General features: G+C 42.2%; 1 protein-coding gene and 2 long non-coding RNA genes across 3 annotated transcripts; all 3 read left to right on the forward strand.

Annotated features, from left to right (window-relative positions):
- The first annotated feature begins 392 nt into the window (after positions 1 to 392).
- On the forward strand, positions 393 to 23,913 carry Med17 (mediator complex subunit 17). The gene is made up of 12 exons (XM_048345631.1): positions 393 to 763; positions 1,840 to 2,006; positions 6,520 to 6,739; positions 8,514 to 8,650; positions 8,741 to 8,825; positions 9,721 to 9,873; positions 11,445 to 11,575; positions 12,671 to 12,855; positions 16,387 to 16,524; positions 19,746 to 19,863; positions 21,286 to 21,445; positions 23,596 to 23,913. The coding sequence occupies exons 1-12, from the start codon at positions 520 to 522 to the stop codon at positions 23,805 to 23,807; spliced, it is 1,950 nt and encodes a 649-aa protein (XP_048201588.1). The 5' UTR covers positions 393 to 519; the 3' UTR covers positions 23,808 to 23,913.
- LOC125350779 lies at positions 12,856 to 13,331 on the forward strand. Its single transcript, XR_007210815.1, has 2 exons — positions 12,856 to 12,957; positions 13,180 to 13,331. It is a non-coding gene; the product is annotated as an uncharacterized LOC125350779 (long non-coding RNA).
- On the forward strand, positions 17,301 to 18,283 carry LOC125350778. Its single transcript, XR_007210814.1, has 2 exons — positions 17,301 to 17,968; positions 18,198 to 18,283. It is a non-coding gene; the product is annotated as an uncharacterized LOC125350778 (long non-coding RNA).
- Positions 23,914 to 27,495: the final 3,582 nt, after the last annotated feature.

The following is a 27,495-nucleotide window of genomic DNA, read 5'->3' on the forward strand; positions in this document are numbered from 1 at the left end:
TTCCCGCCTGGCTGGCTTTGAAGTCGATCCTCAGATCTCAGCCTACAGAGTAGCTAGGATTATAGGTGAAAACCATGGAGGCCAGGCTCCCATTTCCTGAACAGGGAGCAGGAAACGTCTCTATTTCCCCTAAAGTTCTCCCTATTTTTAGCTCTGTTGCACTGAAATAAGTTCCTACTAAAACTTTCAAGAATAAATAAAGCGCAGACGGGCCGAGACTCGCCTGTCCTCTTGGAGCAGTCGATGCAATCACTGGCCGGAGGCCTTCCGGTCCTGGTCGGAAGCTCACCCGGCCGGAAATCCTCCCGGGGATCTCCGCGCGCGCACGCACTTCCTGCCGTGAGACCCGCGGGACGGGCGGAGTCTCGCGGTGCTCTCTGGGAGCCGTGCAGCGCGCGTGCTCCGTGGCTGTGTGGGCGCCGCGGGCTCCGCGGGTCTCGCTCGGTGTCCCGCGGTCCGCCCAGGCGCCCGGGCTTCTCCCCTCCGGCTGGACCCCTCGGGGTCCCGGGCGGCGGCAGCATGTCCGGGGTGCGCGCGGTGCGCATCAGCATCGAATCGGCCTGCGAGAAGCAGGTGCAGGAGGTGGGCCTGGATGGCACGGAGACGTACCTGCAGCCGCTGTCCATGTCCCAGAATCTGGCGCGCCTGGCCCAGCGCATCGACTTCAGCCAGGGCTCGGGCTCCGAGGAGGAGGAGGCAGCGGGGCCCGAGGGCGACGCGCAGGACTGGCCGGGCGCGAGCGCTGACCCCGACGACGAGGAAGGTAGGAGAGGCCGTGGACGGCTCCTTCCAGATCGGGGCTGAGGCTCCGTGCGCGAGCACTCGGCCTTTTGAACCTCTGCCCCGGAAATTTACATCTGTTCAGGTGTCGGGTGTAAATGCTGAAGGAAGGGCGCAGTTTATTCAAAGGCCCGCCCGGCACCCGTGGTTCCCGCCTGTGATCCTAACGCCAAAGCAGCCTGAGGATCCCAGTTAGAAGCCAGACTGAGCAGGACACACTGAGACTCGTCCCCAGTTGAGCTGTTGCTTTGGTGGTGGCTAGCCTTGAATGGAAACAGCCGAGGAACAATACCCAGAACTGGAGATCAAGTTCCTGTACTGGCACACACAAAAGCTTGCATAAATTCGAAACATAATTGAGTGCCTACCTGTGATGTTTTAGTGGCAGATTTAAACTGTAAAAAGGAGACATCCTTTTGTTTTGCTCTAGCAAGCAGGTTATATTAAGTGTTGACAAGCATTCAAGAAAGTATGAAGGAACCAGGTGCCACTGGCCCAGGCTTGTTATCCCAGCTTTTCACGAGGCTAAGATCTGAGAATCGCAGTTGGAAGCCAGCCTGGGCATGAAAATACGTGAGGCCCTTATCTCCAATTAACCACCCAAAAAATCCGGGAGTGGAGCAGAGCTGCTGCTCAAATGGTGGTGCCCTGGCTTTGAGGACAGCACCCAGGCAGGCTCTTGAGTTCAAGCCCCAGTACTGGCACAAAAAAAAAAAAAAAAAAAAAAAATGGAAGGAAGGGAGGGAGGAGAGCAATGAGGTAAAAGGGGGTTGTTTGAAAGAAAAATAGTTTTCCTTTTAGATCTGAGGATAGTGGTTCAAAGCCATCTCGTGCAGGAAGGTCCATGAGACACTGTCTCCAGTTAACCACCAGAAAACCAGAAGTGGCACTATGACTCAAGTGGTAGAGCTCTAGCCTTGAGCTGAAGAGCCCAGGGACAATGCACAGGCCCAGAGCTCAAGCCACACGACAGACAAAACAAAAGAACAAAAATTTAAACCATGATTTTTCTGTCTTCTATTCAGTGTAATAATTTGTCTGTCTTCTTTCTCTTTTTAGGGTTAGTAAAATTTCAACCTTCCTTATGGCCTTGGGACTCAGTGAGGAACAATTTGAGAAGTGCTCTGACAGAAATGTGTGTGCTCTATGATGTCCTCAGTATTGTTAGAGATAAAAAATTTATGACTCTTGACCCAGTCTCTCAGGATGCAATTCCTCCAAAACAGGTATTGTAATATTCATTTGAATAATAATTTCTTAATGAATTCCTGGATTATTTTTTGGTTGTGTGCCTGTTTTGGGTGGTTCCCTTTACTTTTGATTGTATGCTGTTTTTTTTGTGTGTTTCTTACCTTTTTAACAAAATTTTATTTTTTAAATTGTTATTATAAAGGTGTTGTACAGAAGGATTAGTTTCATAAGTCAGGTAATAAGTACATTTCTTTTTGGACAATGTTACCCCTTCCTTCACTTTCTACTTCCAGTTTTTCTCTCCTATCCCCACCCACAGGTTGCATAGTTCATTCCCAACATAGTGTCTAGTGAATACCACTGATGTATTTGTTCACCCTTTGTCCATTTCTGTGCCCCCTTTCCCTCCCAAAGACAGATAAAGAAACAAACAAAAAGAAAACAACAAAGCTCTTGTTTCCATTTCCTGGAGTTTATTTTGATAAATACTATTTATGATCAAAGGCTCATAGGCTTTGATTGGCCTCACTATGTGTGCATGCCTAGAGTCCTATATAGTTTATCATGCCCCAGTGTATTTTAGGCATAACCTCATATGAGTGAAAACGTGCTGTTTTTCTCTCTGAGCTTCGCTTACTTCACTTAGCATGATTTGTTCTAGGGCCATCCATTGCCTTGCAAATGGTGTAATGTAATTCTTTCTAATGGCTGTGTAAAATTCCACTTTGTATAGGTACCACATATTTTTTTAAATCCATTCCTTTTTTGAGACCAGGACCAGGACTTGAACTCGTTGTCTGAGGCTTTCATCTACTTACTGGCTGGTGTTCTGTGACCTGAGTGTTATGACTAAGCCTCTAACGCCAAGTGGTGGGCCCTATTTTTTTCTTGAAAAATTAAGTCCAGCTGGTCCCAAGCAAAGTCATAAAACCACATTTCTTATAGATTTGCCCTTGGAAGAGATTTGTTCATAATGTTATCTTTAAGCTTCCCAAATATTTAGAAATTTTTACAATCTGGGTCCTTAGTTTTTGGTATACAATTTGTGATGACAAAGTCACATAAACTTGGATTTAAATCCTTCTGTCTTTGTGTAACTGTACTGGTTTATTTTCCATAGAAAAAAGTCTCAAGTCTCCCCTTGAATCTTTTTTTTTTTTTCAGTGATTTTTCAGAACAATAGGCTAACTTTTGGAACATAGTGAAAGCTAAGTAGATGTTAATACTTGATTTTTAAAAAGTGTATTCAGGGCCTGGGAATATGGCCTAGTGGCAAGAGTGCTTGCCTCCTACATATGAAGCTCTCAGTTCGATTCCCCAGCACCACATATATGGAAAACGGCCAGAAGGGGCGCTGTGGCTCAGGTGGCAGAGTGCTAGCCTTGAGCGGGAGGAAGCTAGGGACAGTGCTCAGGCCCTGAGTCCAAGGCCCAGGACTGGCCAAAAAAAAAAAGTGTATTCAGCTGGTCTCCAGTTGCCTGTAATCCTAGCTACTCAGGAGGCTGAGATCTGAGGATGTGGTTTAAAGCCAGTCCCTTGGTGGAAAATCTATGAGACTCTTTTCTCCAGTTAACTACCAGAAAACCAGAAGTGACACTACTACATAGACTACTAGCCTTAAGCAAAAAAAAGCTCAGGGACAATGTGCAGGCCCTGAGTTTGAGCCCACAACCACCACCAGCAACAACAAAGTATTCAATGCAATGGAATTCTAGTCTTTCATCAGAAAGAATAATATTGTTAATTTGTAAGGAAATGGAAAGACTTGGAAAAAAATTAAATTAAGCAAAGTAAGCCAGACCCAAAGAAATGTAGGTTACATGGTTTCCCTCGTTTATGGTAACTAGAATGTGCCTATAAATCTGCAAGTAAACACACTGGATGGTAAAAAATAAAATAAAAACAACACTGGAACATCATAAAATATACAGGTCTCTAGACAGTTACACAGTTGAGACCAAAGGATATGCTTAGGAGAGAATCACAAAGACTCCATAGCTATGTACATATGATCATATAAAATAATTTATGAAATGAACTCCCAACATATTTTTCTTGTTGCTGTTTTTATTGTATTTTCCTTTTGGTTGTTTGTCTTTGGGAGGGTAAGAGGGGGGTACAAAAAGATGGAACAGGGGCTGGGAATATGGTTTAGTGGCAAGAGTACTTGCCTCGTATACATGAAGCCCTAGGTTCGATTTCCCGGCACCACATATATAGAAAATGGCCAGAGGTGGCACTGTGGCTCAAGTGGCAAAGTGCTAGCCTTGAGCAAAAAGTCAGGGACAGTGCTCAGGCCCTGAGTCCAAGGCCCAGGACTGGCCAGAAAAAAAAAAAAAAAAGGAACAAAAAGTGAACAAACACAGCAGTGATACTCACTAAACACTGTTGAAAATGAACTACATAACTTGTTGGTGGGGGAAGGGAAGGAAAAAGAGTGAAGGAAGGGTGGTATGGTTCAAAAAGAAATGTATTCATTACCTGACTTATGTAACTGTAACCCTCTGTACATCACCTGTACAATACAATAAATATATTTTTTAAAAAATGTATTCAGAACTGAAGAAGTGGTTTTAAGAAGTAGAGCACCTACCTACCTAGCAAGCTCAAGCCCCAGAGTTTAATCTCTGTACATCATAACAAAAAATTTAGTCTTTGAACATTTGAATGTGAAAGAGGGGTGGCAGAATGAGGAATTGGGAAATGTAGGGTCAGTGAATGAGGAAACTACTGGAAAAGTCCTTAGGAAAACAAGATCAGAAGCAATGGCTTTGGAATTTAGAAATGTTGAGCTGAAGACTTCAGAGAGCTCATTAAATCTACTTCTTCTGAAAAGAGAAAATTAAGGCATAGAGATTTTTCCTTTGGTTATGTTGTAGTCAAGCCAGTAGTTTGGGAGCCAAAACCTGAACTCTAGCACCTCACTCATTGGGCCTGCTTCTCCACCCCTCTGCTTTTCAGAGAGCAGTCTCCAGGAGCTGGTTTGCTGCCTCTCAGAGCTGCTTTTGTTACGTTCCCTTATGTGATGAAAGGATTACTGTGGTATTTCTGCAAAACTTTGGTTATTTCCACTCTTTAAAGCTAAAGCAAATAGTACCTTAGTACTATCTAATAAAATATACTAATTTACAGTGATCATGACTATATATGTATTTGCATATGATACATAGATTTTGATTTGTGATGAGTTTTCATAAATCAGCATTTAATGCAGTATATTCAATACTAATGCTACATGATTTCATTCATAGTTCAATAGGTTATGGCAAATAAGATCATTTTACAGGTATGCCCATCACTCATTCACTAATTAAATCAAATTTTATACAACAGGCATTGTAGTGTCTGTATATATACTGCTTTTTGCTCATGTAAGTTACATTCAGTGGGATAATAGATTTATTTTCTTACATACTCAACTCAGAGGCTCAGTTCCAATCAATTTGTATCACCCCCCCGTGTCACTTCTTTTTTCTTCTTCCTTCCTTCCTTTCTTTCTTTCCTCCTTTCTCTCTCTCTCTCTCTCTCTTTCTCTTTCTTCCTTTCTTTATATATTTTTATTTTCTCTGTGGTACTGAGGAATTAAAGCCTCATGCATTCTAGGCAAGCACTCTTCCACTGAGCCACATTCCCAGCCCTCTGTTACTCCTTTTTTGCTGGGCTTTCTTATCTTTAAGTAGTTGTACAAAGGGGTTTCAATTCAACATGTCAGTCTTCAAGTACAGTGCATCTTGACCAATGTTACCCTTTTTATCATTTCCCCATTCTCTTTCCACCCTACCTTATCTCCTCAGTTTTCCTAATTCCATTTTCACATACATACATTGACTGTTTGACCTCATTCTCCACCCTTCCTCTCTGAATCCATCTGCCCCTCTGCCCTTGACCTCACCTTCTAAATACACATCAGTTCCAGCTTCCTGGTGTTCATTTTGTCACGCTGAGTTCCTGGTTCAAAGAAGTTAAACTAATGGAAATTTCCTCAGCTGAGCTTTCTTTCTCTTGACCATGAAGCCATGCCTCCTGTACCAGATTACACACCTTAGAATGTGAGTGATACAGAAGAATGCTTGTGAATAGCAGTGGCGGGGCAGCATGTCACAAAGGGGTTGTGTCTAAGCTCACTTTGGTAGAGGTGACCAGTGTGCAGTGCAAGTCCTCATGTCCATTTGTGATGTTTTTTCTCTAACAGAGATCTTTGTGAGTTGACCAGAGAAATAGGTTCAGATTTTCTTTTGTTAATTTATGGCTTGTTTCTTTGTTTTCTGGTACTGGGATGGAACCCAGGGTCTTAGGCTTATGAGGTAAAGATGCTAACATTCGGGCCACACTTCCCACACAATGTTTTATTATCTTGAAAACTTTTTGGCCGTGCTAAGGATAAGATTATCTTGTAACAGATTGTTGTGTATACTTCATCCTCTCCTTAATTTCTGAAGTTTCTCTAAAGTAGATATCTTGTTACTATTGAACCATGTAATTTAGATGTCATCTAAACATACAGAGCAGCAGTTCTGGATAGAAAACTTGATAGACTGTTTCTGATAGAATCCTCAGACATTGCAGCTGATATCTAAAAAGAAGTCACTTGCTGGAGCAGCACAAATCCTCCTGAAGGGTGCAGAAAGACTGACTAAATCAGTTACCGAGAACCAGGAGAACAAGCTGCAAAGAGACTTCAACTCTGAGCTCTTGAGATTAAGGCAACACTGGAAACTTAGAAAAGTTGGAGATAAAATTCTTGGAGATCTGAGCTACAGAAGTGCAGGTATAGATGATTGTTAAAAACTGCTTCTTGTGTAAGTCTATAGGATTGACTAATGTTACATTTTTTAATAATTGTCAGCTGCATGCTACATTTTAAAAGTTTATTTTTATAAGATAATAAAAATTTAATTTCAAAATACATTTTGTGCCTGAACATAATTCAAAAAGTTTATTTCTGTATGAATACAATAATGCCATTCTCCTTTTTCCTTTTTTGTGTTGATACTAGGTTTTGAACTCAGGGCCTGTCACTCATAGTTGGCATTCCATCACTTAAGTTATATCGCCAATCTTTTTTGCTGTTTAATTGGAGATATAGTCTCTTGGGACTTTTCTGTCCCTGCTGGCTTTGAACTGCAAATCCTCCAGGCCTCAGCCTCCAGAGGAGCTAAGATTACATCAATAAATCATGGTTGCCCAACCAAAACTATTTCTATGATAGCCCTATAATAAGTAACCTAGCTATAATCTGAACCCCTGTACTGTGTCGGTGTTACAGCTCAATAGAGTAAAAGCTTTCAGTGCTAAGAGTTGAAGCAAGGAGTCCTGGCTGGGACATTTGTGTTAGCAGTAGTAGAGTGATGCCATATGACAAGGACTTGTGCCAGAGCAAGCCATCATATCTTAAAGTTAAAAGAAGGTAAGTTGAGGGAGTGAAGTGAGATGCTGGAGGACCCAGATGCTTCAGCATTGGTGTGAAATGGGAGCTCTGAACCAAGAAAATAAAAATCCACCTATAAAGCTAATAAAGTTGTTTTTGCATTTTACTAGGTAGACTATGAGAAGCAGTGCTTTCTGGGCAAATAATCATATGCAAATACAGTTACAGATGACCATCCTTGATTGTGAAAGAATTCACTTACATTGCATGTGTGTGTCTGTATATGAAATGGTTGAAAAAAGACTGTGTGTACGTTCTTCATCTTTCTATTGCTAGATTTAAAACGTTTCCATTGTTATATGGGAACAGAGGCTGAGCCCCAGTGGTATCTCATTCCTGAGACCTCAGTCCTGAGGAATTATCTTCTACAAGCATACCTATTTGTTATCAAAATATTTGCATATTTGTTATCCAAATTTGCATTCCAAATATTTGGCCTATGCATTTTATATCATAATGACACCATGAGACTGAAAATACTGAGTTATATCCCCAACCCAGGTTTATTTTGTTTTTAAGTAACAAGGGCTGGGTATGTGGCTTAGTGGTAGAGTGCTTGCCTAGCATGCATGAAGCCCTGGGTTCGATTCGTCAACACCACATATACAGAAAAAGCTGGAAGTGACACCATGACTCAAGTGGTAGAGTGCTAGCCTTGAGCAAAAAGAAGGAAAGGACAGTGCTCAGGCCCTGAGTTCAAGCCCGAGGACTGGCAAAAAATAAATAAATAAATAACAAGCTGGGCACGGATGGCTCATGCTTTAATCTTAGCTAGGATTACTGCTCAGGAAGCTGAAAATCTGTGAGACTCATCTCCAATGAACTACCAGAAAGCTGAAGTGGTAACATGTTAGGCTTGAGCAAAAACCCTAAAGGACAGTACCAGGCTCTGAGTTCAAGGACTGGTATCAGCACACATGCACACACAAAAGATAACAGTTTTTTATTCTGCTTACTTATTTTTCCCCTTTCCTCACTACTATTTCCCCCCCCCAAAAAAATACAACATTTTTTATTGGGAACTTAATTTTTGTGCATGTGAAATATATATATATATATAGTTAACATATGTATGTTAATGTTTTCTGTTTCCCTATCTTGAATACCTCGTTAGGATCTCTCTTTCCCCATCATGGCACCTTTGAAGTCATAAAGAACACAGATATTGATCTGGATAAGAAGATACCTGAAGACTACTGTCCCCTGGATGTCCAAATTCCCAGTGATTTAGAGGGGTCTGCATACATCAAGGTATTTGCGAAGGAATTCCTCAGTCAATCTTACTAAATATTCCTTAAAGCTAATTAGCTAATGTTTTCTTATGTTTTTATTGTCATACAGGTTTCTATTCAGAAGCAGGCTCCAGACATTGGTGATCTTGGCACAGTTAATCTCTTCAAGCGGCCTTTGCCCAAATCCAAACCAGGTATGATTATGTGCCATCCTTTTTTAAATCTTAATTTACATTTACAGATAAATCAAGCATAAATATAGAAAAGGAAAATAGGTGCTTTGAAGTAAGAACAGTAGGAAGTATAACTTAAAAACTAACTTTTTTATTTTTCTGGTACCAGGGTTTGTGCTTACTCAGCTACCTTGATTGCCACACGTTTAGCCTGGCTTTTTCTTTTTTTTTCCCTCTCTCCTATTGATCACAGGGCTTGAACTCTGGGCCCGGGCACTGTCCCTGAACTCTTTTGTTCAAGGCTAGTGCTCTACCACTTTGCGCCACCCAGGACTCCACTTCTGGTTTTCTGGTGGTTAATTGGAGATAAGTGTCTCTCAGACTTTCCTGGCCAGGCTGGCTTTGAACCATGATCCTCAGATCTCAGTTTTCTGAGTAGCTAGGATTACAAGAATAAGCCATCAGCACCTGGCTCAGTCTGACTTTTTGCTGGTTAATTAGATATGGAGCCTCAAATACTTTTCTCTGAGTTGGCTATGAACTGTAATACTTCAGATCTCAGCCTCCTGAGTAGGTAGGATTACAGGTATCAGCTACTGGCACCCAGCCTGTTATAATTGGTTTGTTTGTTTATTTGTTTGAGACAGAGTGGCCTTGAACTTGTACTCCTAACCTCAACTTTCCAAGTCCTTTGGTTATAGGCATAGGTCATTATGCCTAGTTTTGAAGTTACTACTTTTTATAATTTGTAAGTAAATGAACAACTTAACTGTACTTTTATTTTGGGATTAAACTTACTAGTATTGTTTGTTTAAAAGAAGTGAGATGTTTATAATTTGGAAATAATATGTTTTGCTAGCTTTTAGAGTTTTCTGAGTTATATGGAATTTGAATTATACCTATACTTATCTTTCAGGCTCCCCACATTGGCAGACAAAATTAGAAGCAGCACAAAATGTTCTCTTGTGTAAAGAAATTTTTTCACAGCTCTCTCGAGAAGCCGTTCAAATTAAATCACAAATACCTCACATCGTGGTGAAAAACCAGATAATCTCTCAGCCCTTCCCAAGTAAGAACAGCCAGCCCTTTTGAGACATAATAATAAGACTGATTTGAGGGTGTCTCTTGGCCTGAGTTGGGAGAATAACAGCAGAGGTGATGTGCCGTCAGTGATGGCATCCAGGCAGCTCAAAGCCTGAGCTAGAACCACCAGTTTGTGCTGCATCTGAAGCGGTGTCACTCTTAGATTTTCTTTTTTTTTCTTTTGCCAGTCCTGAGCCTTGAACTCGGGGCCTGAGCACTGTCCCTGGCTTTTTTTTTTTTTTTTTTTTTTTTTGCTCAAGGCTAGCACTCTGCCACTTGAGCCACAGCGCCACTTCTGGCCGTTTTCTATGTATGTGATGCTGCGGAATCAAATCCAGGGCTTCGTGTATGTGAGGCAAGCACTCTTGCCACTAGGCCATATTCCCAGCCCTTAGATTTTAAAACTGCATGTTGCAAGTTTATACTTTCATGACTACCATTAGTAACAGTATTTCTTTTTTTGGTGGTGGCGGTACTGGGGTTTGGATTCAGAGCCTCATACTTTGTTCTACCATGTGATTCATAGACTCAGCACTTTTTGCTTCGTTAGGTTTCAGATTAGGGACTTATGTTTTTGCCAGGGCCAGCCTCAGACCACCGTTCTCGTAGCTCTGCCTTCCACATACCTGGGATTATAGATGAATACCACTGTACTTGCTTATTTGTTGAGATGTGGTCTCACTAAACTTTTTGCCTAGTCTGGCCTCAAACTGTAGTACTCCTGATCTCTGCCTTTGGAGTAGCTAAGAGTACAGGCCTGACCCCTCATCCTCAGCACTGTCCGTGATGCCTGAGTTCTGCTGCTCAAGGCTAGTGCTCTACCACTTTGAGCCACAGATCCACTTCACTTCTGGTTTTCTGGTGGTTAATCGGAGATAAGAGTCTCGTAGAGTAGCTAGGATTACAGGCGTGAGCCACCAGCATGCAGCTGCAGTAGTTGTTTTGAAGTGAAATTTTTTTTCATATATGTTTCCTTGTCTAAATAGAAATGTCAGTTTAAAAATGTTCTCTCATAATGTTACAAAATCTTAGAAGTTATATTTTTACTGTTTATATGCAATTAGACTTACTTTAGAAATCCGTTTGTTATTAGGTGTTCACTTTTTTCACATAAATTCATAAGACTGCACTTAAGTCTTATCAAGGAAATAGGTTTGGGAAGAGAAAAAGTCCATCATGGTTTTCTCATGGAAGTAGGAGAAGCATCTTGGTGTTTTCATTTTTGTAAAGGGAGGGAGGAAGAAAAATTAATAGATTGCTTGCTTACCAGGCCTTAGCCACAGCTTGAGATCAGGAACTGTAGCATACAATTGAAATGATAAATATTCAACAGAATTTGAATGGTTAAAATACATGAGCTTATTAAATGCATAAATGGTCATTTTGGAATAAAAATGTTGCTCATAAGGCCTGATTTTCAAGTTTAGCATTTGTTTTTGTGAATGAGTTATGATTATGCCTTAAGACGACATTTGAGAGTGTAGCTATGGTTATACTGTGTGAAGACAGTTCTTTTCGACATCTTAGGTAATTTGTATCTGTCCTGTTTATAAATAGGTTTGCAGTTATCTATTTCTTTGTGCCATTCCTCAAATGATAAGAAATCCCAAAAATCAGCCACTGAGAAGCAAAGTGCGGAGGAGCACCTCTATGTTCTAGAGCACAACTTGCATCTGCTGATTAGAGAGGTAATAAAGTACATGTTTCTGTGAACCGTGGCCAGCATGCCCCTCCCTCAGCTTAGTGTCAGTACATAGTAACAACACACAATACCTGAGGTGGAAGATGTTTGCTATGTGCTAAGAGGCTCCCTTCTAGAGGTAGGAATATATCACAGGCTGTATAGTAGAGGTTCAGGACATGACTAAAATCAGAGGGAAGAGGAATTCTGACGGGGAACGAAAGGGATGGAACATTCTGGCCATTGCTTGTGTGAGTGGAAAGGCCCAATTAACTTCAGGACATGTCTACTGAATGGGCTGTACTGTGTGTGGCCAGGTTTTGAGAGTGCGGGTTCACAGTGAAGACTAATTTCAGATGAGTTCGGGCACATTCAGGGTGGTATGGCTGTAGACAGTGAAGACTAATTTAGGAGCTGAGAAATTACATAGAAATACTTATATCTATCCTCTGTGTCCCACTCCCAGATCTGGGTTAGTTGGTTTTAAGGACATAAAAGCCATTGTTTCCAAAAAGCTGCTGTTATACTAATAGTAGGCAGACTTAGAATCTGGAGTACAGAATGTAGTGGAATGCCTTATCTACTGATTACATACATTCTGTTCTTGAGGCTCAATAACAAAAATGATATTGTATTTTTGTGCCTATTTTGTGACTCTCCTGGGGCTTGAACTCAGGGCCTGGGTTCTGTCCCTGAGCTTTTGTCCTTGAGCACTAGCTTGGGACTAGTGTTCCACCACTTTGAGCCACAGATCTACTGCCTGCTTTTGATGGTTAATTGGAAACAAAAGTCTCATGTACTTTCCTGCTGAGCAGGCTGGCTTTGAACCATGATCCTCAGATCTCAGCCTCCTGAGTAGCTAGCATCCTACTTGTTTTGTATTCTTTAAAACTTTTAAAATAAAATTTTCAACTGAGAAGGGCCCTTTTTACAAACCTGCATTAGTGTGACTTAGTAATGTTAGTATTTATCTCTGTCCTTTCTTTTATTTGTAATTCAAATACATTGTCTCCCATAGTCCAAGATAGCAGCTCTGCTGTGAGTAAATGTGACGTGCTGTTTACAGTTTGTGCTGGTTATCTAAGATGGCGCTTTTTGTCAGTTTCATAAGCAGACCTTGAGTTCCGTCATGATGCCCCACCCAGCAAGTGCACCTTTTGGCCACAAGAGAATGAGACTCTCAGGTCCTCAAGCTTTTGATAAAAATGAAATTAATTCATTGCAGTCCAGTGAAGGGCTTCTGGAAAAAATAATTAAACAAGCAAAGCATATTTTTCTGAGGAACAGGTAAGGATGAGGAAACATTATTTATGAAATTGAAATCCTTTTTCCAGTATTACTTCATGTGGTAATATTTTGGCCCAAACCTTTTCCTCTAGAAGGAAGGAAGTGGGGCTGAGAATATGGCCTAGTGGCAAGAGTGCTTGCCTCGTATACATGAGGCCCTGGGTTCGATTCCTCAGCACCACATATACAGAAAATGGCCAGAAGTGGCGCTGTGGCTCAAGTGGCAAAGTGGTAGCCTTGAGCAAAAAAAAAAAAAGAAGCCAGGCACAGTGCTCAGACCCTGAGTTCACGGCCTAGGACTGGCCAAAAAAAAAAAGGAAGGAGGTGGCTGCAACATAAGAGTTTATGGTCATCCACTTTGTCCTGTTAAATATAGAGAAGACTTAAATCCATATCTGTTCTTACCTAAATGTTTAAAAATTTGCAAAGACATAATTGGGAAATGGGGGGGGGTGATGACCAAGGTACATTGTACTCAAAAATTAGCCTGTTGACAGGAAACCTTTTTTTGTTTTGTTTTGTTTTGCCAGTCCTGGGGCTTGGGACTTAGGGCCTGAGCACTGTCTCTGGATTCTTTTTGCTCAAGGCTAGAGCTCTACCACTTGAGCCACAGCACCACTTCAGGCTTTTTTGTTTATGCAGTGCTGAGGAATGGAACCCAGGGCTTCATGCATGCTAGGATAGCACTCTACCGCTAAGCCACATTCCGAACCCAGGAAACCTAAAGATAATCTTTTTTAAGTTAAAAAAAATTGCAGAAAGAGCTGATTAGAAGTGTGATTAGAAGCTGATTAGAAGCCAGATGCCAGTTGCTCACACCTGTAATCCCAGCAATTCAGGAGGCTGAGATCTGAGGATCACAGTTCAAAGCCAGCTGAGGCAGGAACGTCTGTGAGACTCTTATTTCCAATAAACTACTCAAAAAAGCCAGAAGCACTTTGGCTCAAGTGGTAAAGGGCTCACCTTGAGCAAAAGTTCAAGCCCCAGGACCATCAAAGAAAAAAAGAAAAGTGCCTTAGGAAGCCAGATTTGTTTTTTCTTTTTTACTGAATCCAGAATCATGATATTTTATTTTATTTTTTTTAAATTTTTTTGCACCCATCTTGGGGCTTAGACTCAGGTTTGGGTGCTGTCCCAAAGTTTAAGGCTAGCGCTCTAACACTTGAGCCACAGTGCCACTTCTGGCTTTTTCTGAGTAGTTTATTGGACTATAGATAAGAATCTCACAGACTTTCCTGCCTGGGCTGGCTTTGAACCATGATCCTCAGATCTCAACCTCTCAAGTAATGTGAGGATTACAAACATGGACCACCAGCTCCTGAATGATATTTTATAGCTTTATGTATGTGCATATCACACTGGTGCTGGGGCTTGGACTCTGGGCCTGAGCACTGTCCCTGGCTTCTTTTTGCTCAAGGCTATTACTCTGCCACGTAAGCCACAGTGCCACTTCTGGCCATTTTCTATATATGTGGTGCTGAGAAATTGAACCCAGGGCTTCATGTATAGGAGGCAAGCACTCTTGCCACTAGGCCATATTCCCAGCCCTGGAGTTGATTTTATAAGAGATAGAGGTCAAGTTTCATTCTTTTACAAGTTGATAATGTTTTCCCCACACCATTTGTTGAAGAAGCTGTCTTCTTCGGTGAATGGTTTTGCTCCTTTGTTGAAAATTAGATGGCTGTAGCTGTATGGTTTTATTTGCAGCTATTCTATTGTGTTCCATTGTCTTCATGTCTGTTTTGTGCTGGTACCATACTATTTTATTACTGTGGCTTTATAGAAGAGAAAGCTCAATATTGTGATGCCTTTTTACTTAGGATTGTTTTTGCTATTCAGGGTCATTTATGCTTTCATATTAATTTTTGGATTGATTTTTCTATTTCTGTGAAGAATAGCATTGGGATTTTGATTCATACTGTGTAGTCTGTAGATTACTTTTGGCAGTGTGGAAATAGATTCTTTTCTACAATATTGGTTCTATCAGTCCCTGAGTCAGGAAGGTCTTAAAATCTTGTATCTTCTTCAGTTCTTTCTTCAGAATTTTATAGTTTTCACTATAGAGGTCTTTCACTTCCCTTGATTAAACTTACTTAAGGATACTGTATTTACTGTGTTTTAGGGTATTGTGAAGGGTTTACTTTTCCTAATTTGTTGTGGTATCTTCTTGTCTATCTCTAATGTACTAAGTGGAGTTTATAAGGTTTATCAATCTTAATTATTTTTTCAAAGAACCAGGATTTTGTTTTCTCCCACTGATTTTTCACCTGGCCTTTTATTTTTCTAGGAGCTTTAGGTATATTTAGTGAATCTTAGTTTTCATGTTTATTTGTCTTTCTACGTGTGTAATTTTAATTCCATTACAAAATATGTCAAGGTGTTTGTAGGTTCTCAAGCATTTAATATCAGAGATCAGGCATTGGCACTTATGAGTAGTAAATGCAAAGTCCATTAGCACTTGAGAAATGCCTTTCTCCTGTGGCCTGCTAAGCTGTCCTGAGTGGGACAAAGTGAATGGAGTTAAAGGAATAGACGCATTATGAATTTTGATCATCAGAAATGTGTGCTGAGTGTGGTAGTTAGTTGAGACTAGCAAATCATCATGTGATGTTCAAGAGGTTGTCCCAAGTATTTCTACTAACTCTGTTTTTCTTTTCTCCTTTTTTTTAACTTAGGCAGGGCTTGGACGCTATCCCTGAGCTTTTCTTTTTTTCTTTTCTTTCCTTTCTTTTCTTTGTAACTTGTGGTGGGGCTTGAATTCAGGGCCTGGCCACTGTTCCTGAGCCTCATTGTGCTCAAGGTTAGCGCTCTACCATTTGAGGCACAGAGCTACTTCCAGTTTTCTGGTGGGGAATTGGAGATCAGAGTCTCGCGGACTTTTCTGCCTGGGTGGCTTTGAACTGTAATCATCAGATCTCAGCCTTCTGAGTAGCTAGGATTGCAAGTGTGAGCCATTGGTGCCTGGCCTGCTTTTTTTTTTTAATGTAATTTTATTGTTATTATTAAGATATTATACAGGCAGATTGCCATTTAATGAGTCAGGTAATGAGTCAGGTAATGTCACCCCTTCTTTGCTTTTCCCCGGTTTCCTCTCCATCCCTGTCCAGACGTTATATTAGGTACACTGACATAGTGTATGCTGAATGGCACGATTGCATTTGTTCAACCTTCCTCCTCCCCTTCCTGAGTCCCTCCTTTAGCCGTTCTGAAAGAAAAAAAGAAAACCCTAGAGCAAAAATAAAGACCATCAACAACCACCACTTTTGGCTTTTTGGTGGTTAATTGGAGATAAGAGTCTCAGGCTTTACTCAATGCACTGGCTTCAAACCCTGATCCTCAGAGCTCAGCCTGCTAGTTATAGGCATGAGCCACGGGGCCCCAGCTCTGCTGTTGCCTTAAAATCTTTGCTTTTCAAATGGTGGGTTTATAAGAAAATAGTAGCTGGATTTCCAAATTTTCATATAGTTAATTCAAACCCTATCATCGGATATGGTGACTTTTTAAACACTTTTAGCTCCTTTTCTTTTAAAGAACAGCTGCAACCATTGACAGCTTGGCAAGTCGCATTGAGGATCCTCAGATCCAGGCTCATTGGTCCAATATCAATGATGTTTATGAATCCAGTGTGAAGGTGTTGATCACATCACAAGGCTATGAACAAATATGCAAGTAAGTAAGAGAAATTAAAGTTATACATTTTATTGAGTTGCTTGTTAGGCACAGGTGTTTGCTAGAGAATTCTTTTTTGGTTTTGGTTTGCTAGAGTGACATACATTCCAGTAAATTACAGGGGTAAGAGTGTCTAGAATAGTCTGTTAGGTAAATTAGGCTCACACATTTGAGCTATAGGAAGCAGTGGAGCTTCCGCATTGAGCAGAAGGCCCTATCTTCTTATATATATACACATTACAACTACTTTGAAGTTTTGCCTAGAAGTGTGAAAGTCTAGCATATTAGAAACAAGGATGCCATTGATTTTTGCCAATCTTGGGGCTTGAACTCGGCCTGGGCCCTTTCCCTGAGCTTCTTTTACTCAAGGCTAGCATTCTACCCTTTGCCACAGCACCACTTCTCTTTTTTTCTGTTTATGTGGTACTGAGGAATTGAACGCAGGGCTTTATGCATGCCAGGCAATCATTCTACCACTAAGCCACATTTCCAGCCCATGGACGCCTTTTATATTACAGCTTGTGTTCTGCATGTTGTACTTACAATAGCCTAAGTTTTGTAGGTACAAAACTAGATGCCGGTGTTGGCCCAGCATCTAGTCTAGTTCATGATTATGCCTTTTTTCTTTCTTTACTTTTTTTGTTTTGTTTTGTTTTGTTGTTGTCAATTATGGGGCTTGAACACGGGGCCTGGGCACTGTCCCTGAGCTCTTTTTGCTCTTTTGCAATCTACCATTTTGCGCCACAGTTCCATTTCCAGTTTTTGAGTGGTTAATCGGAGATAAGAGTCTCAGAGGGCCTTTTCTGCCCTGGCTGGCTAACTTTGAACTGCAATCCTCAGATCTCAGCCTCCTGAGTAGCTAGGATTAAGTAAGCCACCAGTGCCCAGCTTAGATTATCCCTTTTAAACCAGGCTGATATCAATGGGTCTATGAAGAGGCAAAATAATTTTGTTCTACTGTTCTTAGAGATGCTTGATTTACATTCACAAGTCAGAAGTTAGTAAAGTTGTCCCAGAGCCATGAAAAGATAGTCTTCCCTTTGAGCCTCTAGCCAATAAGCACTTGACAAGATACAGTTGAGTCTCTTCCTGGAGTTAGTGTGTCTAGTTTTCCAATGTCAGCTGATATATTTCAGACCTAACTAGTCACAGTGAGCAAACACCTTGAGAAACACTCCACCCCACCCCACCCCACCCCAGAAGCAGGAGCAGAACATGCACTTACAATGCAGTTTTTAGTGTGGCAGTTTAACTTCACATAAGTGTAAGAGCACACAGTGAAACTTTTGAGACTTCTAGGGAAAGACAGAGTGAAGGTAAATCCTAGCTTTCTTCTGTATCTAATGAAGTAAGATTATTGGGGTGATTTGGTAGTGGGATGGGAGGAATGGGTGTTGAATATAGTGAAACAAATTTCAAAGTGAGTCTTTACCTGTTAAGACTAGTTAAGACTAGGTGATAGAGGGGCTGGGAATATGGCCTAGTGGTAGAGTGCTTGCCTCTTATACATGAAGCCCTGGGTTTGATTCCTCAGCACCACATATATGGAAAAAGCCAGAAGTGGCACTGTGGCTCAAGTGGTAGAGTGCTAGCCTTGAGCAAAAAGAAGCCAGGGACAGTGCCCAGGCCCTGAGTCCAAGGCCCACAACTGGCAAAAAAAAAAAAAAAAAAAGACTAGGTAATAGAATCACAAACTATAGTTGCATAGTAATCTCCTTTTGTGTTTAAATTTTTCTGTAATAATTCAGAGAATGAATGAGCACAAAAGAAAGAGATAATTACTATCATGCAACAATTTATTTATGTCTAGACTCAACACCAAAACAACTGGGATTCTGGTTATAGTACCCAATGTAAATTTTGTGAAGAAGGTTTAGTAGTGATGTAGCCTTGACAGAATTAGTAGAGAGGAGCTAAGAATGGTAGTTCCTGCCCTTAATCCCAGCATTTGGGAAGCTAAGACAGGAGGATTTTGAGCTTAAGGCAAGCTCAGACTACATAGCAAAACTCTGTCTCACCAAAACAAAAAAAAAGAAAAAGGAAAACAGTAAAATGGAGAAAGAATCAGAGAAGAGAAAGGAGCTAGAGGGAGAAATTGAGTGCCTTTTTCCTCATCTTTATTTATTCATTATCGTCCGGTCATGGGGCTTGAACTCAGGGCCTGGGCACTGTCCCTGAGACTCTTTGTGCTCAAGGCTAGCACTCTACTCCTTGAGCCACAGTGCCACTTCCAGTTTTCTGGTGGTTAATTGGAGATGAGTCATGCTGGGAATATGGCCTAGTGGCAAGAGTGCTTGCCTCGTATACATGAAACCCTGGGTTTGATTCCTCAGCACCACATATATAGAAAAGGCCAGAAGAGGCACTGTGGCTCAAGTGGCAGAGTGCTAGCTTTGAGCAAAAAGAAGCCAGGGCCAGTGTTCAGGCTCTGAGTCCAAGTGCCAGGACTGACAAGAAAAAAAGAGTCTCATGGACTTTCCTGCCTAGGCTGGCTTTGAACCATAATCCTCAGATCTCAGCCTCCTGAGTAGCTAGGATTACAGGCATGAGCCACCAGTGCCAGGCTTTTCTTCATCTTTTATAGCTTGGGTCCTCTTACTCCCTTGAGAATTGAAAACAGTTCTCAGAATTCAAGAGCAAGCAAGTTAAAATGTGTGTGTGCATGCATATGAGTATGTGTGTGTTCTGGGGCTTGAAATCAGAGAAGTGTAGCTGTGTCTCAAGTGGTAGAACACCAGCTACGAGCAAAAAAGCTAAGGGACAATGCAAACCTTGAGTTCAGGCCCAAATATGGGCAGGCACGTACACACAAACACAAAAACCCAGTTGGGTATTGGTGGCTCACACCTGTAGTCCTAGCTACTCAGAAGGCTGAGATCAGAGGATCATGGTTTGAAGCCAGCCTGGGCAGAAAAGTCCATGAGACTTTTACCTCTGATTAACCACCAGAAAATTGGAAGTGGTGCTGTGACTCAAAGTAGTAGAGCTCTAGCTTTGAGCAAAAAAAAAAAAAACCTCAGGGACACAGCCCAGCCCTGAGCTCATGACCACCACCACCAACAAAAAAATTTACAATTTTATGTTGGCTGTGCACTGGTGGTTCCCACCTAAGATGAGCACTTTGGCCCCCATTAATGTTAAAATCATCACCTTTCTCCATGATATTAAAACTGCATGTGGTGGCTTTGTGTAAGATGATTCTGAGTTCTGTGTCTGCACAGGTCCATTCAGCTGCAGCTGAACATTGGAGTCGAGCAGATCCGAGTTGTACACAGAGATGGAAGGGTGATCACACTGTCTCATCAGGAGCAGGAGCTACAGGATTTTCTTCTGTCCCAGGTAATCGTTGCACACAGTCTTTAAACCTTTCTTCTCATAACTGCATAAAGAAGTAGTTAAAATATAGTGAACCTTATACAGAGAAAAGCATTGGGATTTTGTTTGCTTGCCATTTTATTTAATTTCTACTGCATTTTGTAGGCTGGTACATAATTGAAAGTGTCTGTTCGCTATTCTAGATGTGTTTACACTTGCTTTGGTTTTATCTCAACCATGAGACAGGTTTGTTGTGAGGCCCAAACTAGCCTTGAGCTCAAACTTTTTATTTAAGTTACAGGACCAGTTCTGAGAGAAGGAAGTATTATCAATTATGTTTCTCATGATTTCCAGTATTACCCAGGTAAAGTAGAGAAAGGAAGATCAGATACGAAACTTAATGGCCATTAGCTATGATAATAAGTGCAGTACCTTTCTCAAGCTCTAGAATAGAGTTCCTTCCTCCTCCTTCTGTTAAGGGGCAGTATAAAAAGTGCTGGGCCTGCTCCCCACTCTGCTACAAACTAGCTTTTATACTGGACAATCCCTGATCTGATCTCTGGGTTTGTAAAGCAAGAATAATATTTTTCCTCCCTTCTCCATGGAGTTACAGGGATCTAGTGGCTTGCTGAAGTGTGGGAGAAAGGATGTGTTTGAAATAAGGAATGAAAGTGCTCTCATACAAAGTACTAATTTTCCCCGTCCGGGAGTGATGCTCTTATAGCTTTTAGCTAGTGCGTACTAAGGGGCTTTGATCAACTCAAGCATAGAGAAGTGTGTTGGAATGTGACTGGATAGCTCTAGCATGAATGAGAAGGCTGGAGGTGCAGGTCCGCAGTGATGAGGAATCCCAGCAGTGAGAAGATGGTGCAGCTGCAGCCCTGCCCTCCTCCCTGCCTCCACAGGTGCAGGGTACCCAGGCACAGTTTGAACACCAAGTAGCCAGCAAGCTTAGGAGGTTCCGGTTAGTAAGAATCCACTGCAGGAGAGCCATCAGAGATAATCTGTTAGTAGTAACCAGGCACTAAGTTTTAGTGATGTCACAGGGCAAATACCAAAGGAATAAATACTAGGAGCCTCGACTGCCTTGTCTCCCTGCTGCCTCCCCCTGAATTACCTGAAGCCACAGAGCTTATAAGCATTATCGAGGCCCAAGGTTCAGACTTGAAGGACACTTCTGGTGTGTTCCACTCTCAGTGGTCCCAGTGAGAGGCTCTGCTTACCATGTTTGTCACCTGGCTCTGCTCAAGCTGCCCAGTGGGCTAGAAAGCCAGAGTATTGGCTGACATCAGCTTCTGAGTGACAGTGAGGTCCTGCTTCCTGACCCTGTGCTCACACACAGCCTCCTCACACAGAGCACAGAATTCTACCCTAGACATGGATAATCCCAACAAAAGCTTAGGTGGTCCTTTTGGATCACTGCAGTGTTTCCTTTTCCACATGCAGATGTCTCAGCACCAGGTGCACGCCGTTCAGCAGCTGGCCAAGGTCATGGGCTGGCAGGTCCTGAGCTTCAGTAATCACGTGGGCCTGGGCCCCATAGAGAGCATTGGCAACGCCTCGGCTATCACCGTGGCCTCCCCCAATGGCGACTATGCCATTTCAGGTACCATCTTGCTGATGCTTCCTGTGTGCATGTACATGCTGGTGGGGGCGGGGGAGGGGGGAGTTCTGCGGCTTGGAACTCTGGGCCTGGGTACTGCCCCTGAGCTCATTTTGCCACTTTTGGCTTTTTCCATTTATGTGGTACTGAGGAATCGAACCCAGGGTTTCATGCATGCTAGGCAAGCACTCTACCACTAAGCCACATTCCCAGCCCTGAGATATTCTTCAGTTAACCATCAAAAGCCAGAAGTGGAGGTATGGCTCAGGTGATAGGAGTGGAGTGCCTGCCTTGAGCAGAAAAGTCTAATTAAGGAAGAGTAAGGCCCTAAATTGAAGTGCCAGTACCAGCAATCAGTCAATAAACTAAAATAAAATAAATAAGCAGCTGAAAACATGAAAATAACAATGTCTGGCCCTAAAGGCCCTCAAAGCAGTCCTAACAGGATAGAACAGAGAATGCCCTGGGGCTTGAACTCAGGGCCTGAGCACTGTCCCTGGCTTCTTTTTTTGCTCAAAGCTAGCACTCTACCACTTGAGCCACAGCACTACTTCTGGCCTTTTCTATATATGTGGTGCTGAGGAATCGGACCCAGGGCTTCATGTATACAAGGCAAGCACTCTTGCTGCTAGGCCATATTCCCAGCCCAAGTACTCAATATTTTATTAAGTACTTTTTTAAACTGCATTAGGGTTTGCATTTGGATTCCATGCTTGTTAGGCAAGGACATGAGCCACTCCTCTGGCCATGCCTTATTTTGCTTTTGATATTTTTCAAATAGGGTCTTTCTCCTTTTTCATCATGCCAACCTTAGGTTGTAGGTATTTAGAATTAAAGATGTACATTACCATACTGGTTTATTAGTTGAAATGGTGGTCTTACTAACTTTTTTTCAGTCCTGGGGCCTGAACTCAGGGCTTCTTTTTGCTCAAGGCTAGCACTCTACTTCTTGAGCCACAGCGCCACTTCAGACTTTTCTATATATCTGGTGCTGAGGAATCAAACCCAGGGCTTCATGTATACTAGGCAAGCACTCTACCACTAGGCCATATTCTCAGCCTGGTCTTGCTAACTTTTTACCCAGGCTAGCCTTAAACTCCAATCTTTCTGATCTCCGCCTGTCGAGTAGCTATAGGAGTTGCTTCACCCAGTGAGCAAGCATTTCATTAGGAACTTACAAATACATTATGTAGATTAATCTTACATTTCTCCATAGGACCCCAGCTTGAGACTCTACGTTTCATCACTGTTGGCTCTTTATTGCTAGGCATTTCTCTTTTTTTTATAGGGACTGAACTCTGGGCCTCAGACATGCTGAGCATGCATTCCACTTCACCCTCAGCTAGGGATTTTCATTGTGCTGAGCCACATTTCTTTAATGTGGTACTGAGGAATTGAACCCAGGGCTTCATACACACTAAGCAAGCACTCTACCCCAAAGCCACCTTCCCAGCCCCTGAGCCACATTTATAACCTGAAGTTCTATCTTGGGTGGTAGTGGAGATTGAGAGGATTTTGGTTTGAGACCAGCCCTAACAAAAACTTAACTGAGACTATTGTCTCAACTAACAAGGTAGAGTTGATGTTTCATATTTGTAGTCCCAACTACTTTCAAGGTATAGGTTGGATCAACATCCAAGTCCTGGGTACAAGACCCTATCCAAAAATAGCTAAAGTGAAAAACAGCTGAAGGTGTGGTTCAATTGATAGAGTGCTTGAGGCTTTGAGGTTCAAATTCCAAAACCACCCTTGGGCTCCAGTGGTTCATGCCTCTAATCCTACCTGTTCATGAGTCAGCTTAAGCAGGAAAGTCTCTGATCTGAGACTCTGACCGGTTGAAGTCTGGAGTCAAGAGTCTGGAAAGTCTGATCTCAACCACCAAAAAAAGCCAGAAGTGGAACGAGCAGTGGCTCAAGTGTTAGAATGCTCACCTTGAGCAAAAACACTAAGGGACAGCACCCAGGCCCTGAGTTAAGTCCCAGGACCAACACCAAAAAAGAAAAAAAAAATTGCATTTGGAATTGAAAAAGACTAAAGTTGTTCACCAGTTAGGTTTTGATATTCACAGCCAGCCACAGGGCATTGTGGGATCTATTCCCTTTTGTGTTTTCTGAATGCAGATGAGTTACTGATACATGAGTTTCCCTCCCTAGTTCGCAATGGGCCCGAGAGTGGCAGCAAGGTCCTGGTGCAGTTTCCTCGGATGCAGTGCAAAGATCTTCCCAAGAGCGACGTGCTGCAGGACAGCAAGTGGAGCCATCTCCGTGGGCCCTTCAGGGAGGTTCAGTGGAGTAAAATGGAAGGGCGGAACTTTGTTTACAAAATGGAGCTGCTCATGTCTGCGCTCAGCCCTTGTCTGCTCTGATTCCTCCACAAAGTGGACTCTGGATGCTTGCGGGACAATTAGAAGCACAAGGAAGAAAGAGCTTCCAAAGTGATGTAATAAACATTTATCTGTCAGTTTGAAACCTTTCACTTTGTAAGTGACAAGTACTTTAAAATGCAGTACAGTTGTAGATAAACAGTGTTGGAAAACAAAGTAATATTTTTATGCAGTTAAACTGAAAATGTTATTTAAATTTTTCTTTAAAATTGCCTTTCTTTTATGGTAATGTCAATTAAAGTGTGGTCAAAAATCTCAAGTAAGTCAGGCACCACTGGCTTATGCCTGTAATCCTAATTACTCAGGAGGCTGAGATCTGAGGATTGTGGTTCAGAGCCAGCCAGAGCAAGAAAGTCCATGAGACTTTTTTCTCTAATCGTCAAAAGAGCCTAAAGTAGAGCTGTGGCTCAAGTAGTAGAGCACTAGCACTCGCCTTGAGTTAAGCAGCTCAGGGATGGTGCCTAGGCCCTGAGTTTAAGCCCCAGGTCCAGCACACAAACGTGTACGCACGTGCACACACACACAAATCTCCCAAGTATTTTCCTAACAACAATTCAGATGAATTATGTCTGAAATCAACTATTCATCCTACATTTGTTTTTGTTATTATTGGAGTTACAACTTAAAACCATGCGACTTGGGCCATTCCTCCAACCCTCATCCCACTGTTTTTCAATCGTCTTTCACAGGGATGTGCACTTACACTTGAGTAAGCCAGGCCCTTCCCCTCCTGCCGAAGTAATGGCCCATTTTCCATACTAGGGCTCTGAGGGTGCTCCCCTCGTGTAAGTGAACAGTCTCTTCTTCAGCCTCTTCCTGCGTGCCTCATTGCCACAGTTGAGGAATTCCCTTGCAAGGGACAGCTGAGGGCAGCAGGGACACTCTTCTCAGCTTCTTCTATCTGTATGTTTACCTGGGCATCCCCACTACCCTGGAAACACAGCCTTCGGTCCCCAGCTCCCCTGCCATTCTCAAGCCTCCTCATGGGCTGCCTCGCTTCATCCATTAGCGCTCTTCTACAAGGTTAAGGGATGGGTTGTCTTAAGTAACAGGCTTGCATTCCTTGGAAACAGAGCTTGAGTTCTAAAGTGTACCTGAAGAATTCCTGTGGATACCACTGAAAAGAATAGGTTTCCTTATAAGTAAAGTTTTCAAATTCCAAAATGTTCTGCTTTAATAATTTATAACTTAAGTTATTACATTTATAGTTTATGTAACTATATTTTTTCATCTTTTTATTATTATTAAAATGACACTTGTGGGCCATAAGGTAACATCTTGGAGCATTGGCTTGCTTTTTTGCCATTATCAAAATTTTACATCTTGATCTGGAAGCTGGTGGCTCGTGCCTGTAATGCTAGCTACTCAGGAGGCTGAGCAATCCGAGGATCACAGTTCAAAGCCAACCCTGGGCAAGAAAGTCTGTGAGATTTTCAATTAACGACCAGAAAACCAGAAGTGGAGCTGTGGCTCAAAGTGGTTAGAGCACCACTGTTGAGCAAAAGAGCTCAGGAATAGCGCCCAGGCCCTGAGTTCGAGTCCCATACTGACTAAAAAAAGGTCCAGAGGTGGAACTTAGTGGTAGTGTTCTTATGAGCATGCAGAAGACCCATGGGCTCAACCCCAGCACCGTTAAGGAAAAAACTGTCTACTCAATAGAATTCAAAAAACAGGTATGAATCATCAGTAACTCATTTAAAACTCTTTAGTCTCTATAAGAATTCTGGTGGTGGCAGGCTCACATCTGTAATCCTAGTTACTCAAGGCTGAGATCTGAGGATTGCAGTTAAAAGCTAACCCAGGCAGGAGAGGCCATGAGACGCTTCCCTCCAATAAACTATTCAAGCCAGAAGTGGTGTGGCTCAAGTGGCTTGCCTTGAACAAGAGCTCGGGGACAGTGCCCAGACCAAGGGCTCAAGTCCCAGACTGGGACAAGGACTCTACCACTAAGCCACATTACCAGCCCCTCCTTGAGCTTCTTTGCTCAAGGCTAGAGCTCTACCACTTGGGAAGTGGGAAGCTCCCCTATGGCTTTCTGGTGGTTAACTGGAGATAAGAGTCTCATGGACTTTGCTGCCTGTGCTGGCTTCAAATCATGGTCTTCAGATCTCTGCTTCCAGAATAGCTAGGGTTATGGTGTGAGCCACAGGTACCCAGCTCGGTTTGGTTTCTTTAAGTTTCTTTCCATTGATTGAATACTTTGTAAGTTATAAAATGAATTACTAGAAAATTGAAGTTTTTGAAGGATAAAAGCTGTTTGTTTATGACAGACATTGACTTGTGAAATAGAAAAATTCTGAATGGCTGGGTGCCTGTGGCTCACACCTATAATCCTATTCAGGAGGCTGATATGTGAGGATCACATTTTGAAGCCAGCCAGGGTAGGAACATCTGTGAGACTACATCTCCAATTAAGCAGCAAAAAAGCCAGGAGTAGAACTGTGGCTCAAGTAAGGGAGAGCATCCAGGCCCTGAGTTCAAGTCCTAGTACACCACACATTTTTTTTTTTTAAAGAAAGTAGAAAGAGTGAATATGGATAAGTGGCCATTTCATTGCTGTGCTGGCACTCTTGCCTGAGTTTATGTCTTCCAGCTTAATGTATGCATCTGAAAGGATGTTTGTGCACTTTGGAGATAGGGCATAGAAAACCAGTTAGTCAATCAACAACTAGCTAGTTAGCAAAATTGCTACTATTGGCCAGCTTGTATGAGCTGGGCAGGTTCCCCTTTGAATTTGCTTCCTTCCATATACATATCTTCTGCTAACCTCATAGCTTTCCATGAGGTCAGTACTGTATTTTAAATTGTAAAGGTGCTCTGCAAATACAAAGCATTAAGCAGCTGTGATTCCAAAGTCCAGCAAGGCTAGTGATGCAGTTTGCTGACATAGTCCTCAGGTTCCATCACCAGTAACACCAAAAACAAAAAATCTGAACAAAACATCTCGGAATGTCATAGTCTGATTTGTAAAGCCATTGTATGTGTTGAAGACGATGTGCTTTTTGTGGGTGAGAAGATTTGAGGGTTTTCCAATTTTAAAGTCAAGCTCTGTGTCCTACTTTTCCAGACTCCTTGCCTTTGTACTTAATTTGTTGGTTGACAGTTTGTCAGTCTTGTTCCTTGTTGATGGCTGATTGCTGAATCTTTGAATCTCAGGATGGTAACTATTTCTCAAGGCCAAAACCCACTCTGACCCAGCTCCAGCACTACTCAGAAGTCAGTACCTACAGCCCCTTCTCTTTTTTCTCCCCTCCCCTCTTCTTTTTGCCAGTACTGAGGCATGAATTCAGAGCCTTTGACTCTCACTTAGTTTTTTCTCTCAAAACTGGTACTGGAGCCACAGCTCCATTGAAGATTTTTGCTGGTTAATTGAAGAGAAAGGACAAAAAAAAAAATCTTGGATTTGCATGCTTAGGCTGGCTTCTTTATCTCAACCTCCCAAGTAGCTGGGATTACAGCCATGAGCCACCAGCACTGAGCAATATTTAAAGCTTTCTAGAGTTTGCTCTCTCCTAGCCTGGTGTTCTCATCTAGAAATGCATCCTCTAGTACTACTTGACAAAGCACAGACTCACAAGAGTTCATGGGTGGGATCATTATGAGAGTTCTATAGAAGTAGGAAATCAAGACTCATCTGAATGTCCTTGGATAAAATAAAGATTATGTAGAT

This window comes from Perognathus longimembris, chromosome 4, assembly GCF_023159225.1.
Source record: "Perognathus longimembris pacificus isolate PPM17 chromosome 4, ASM2315922v1, whole genome shotgun sequence".
Taxonomy (NCBI): domain Eukaryota; kingdom Metazoa; phylum Chordata; class Mammalia; order Rodentia; family Heteromyidae; genus Perognathus; species Perognathus longimembris.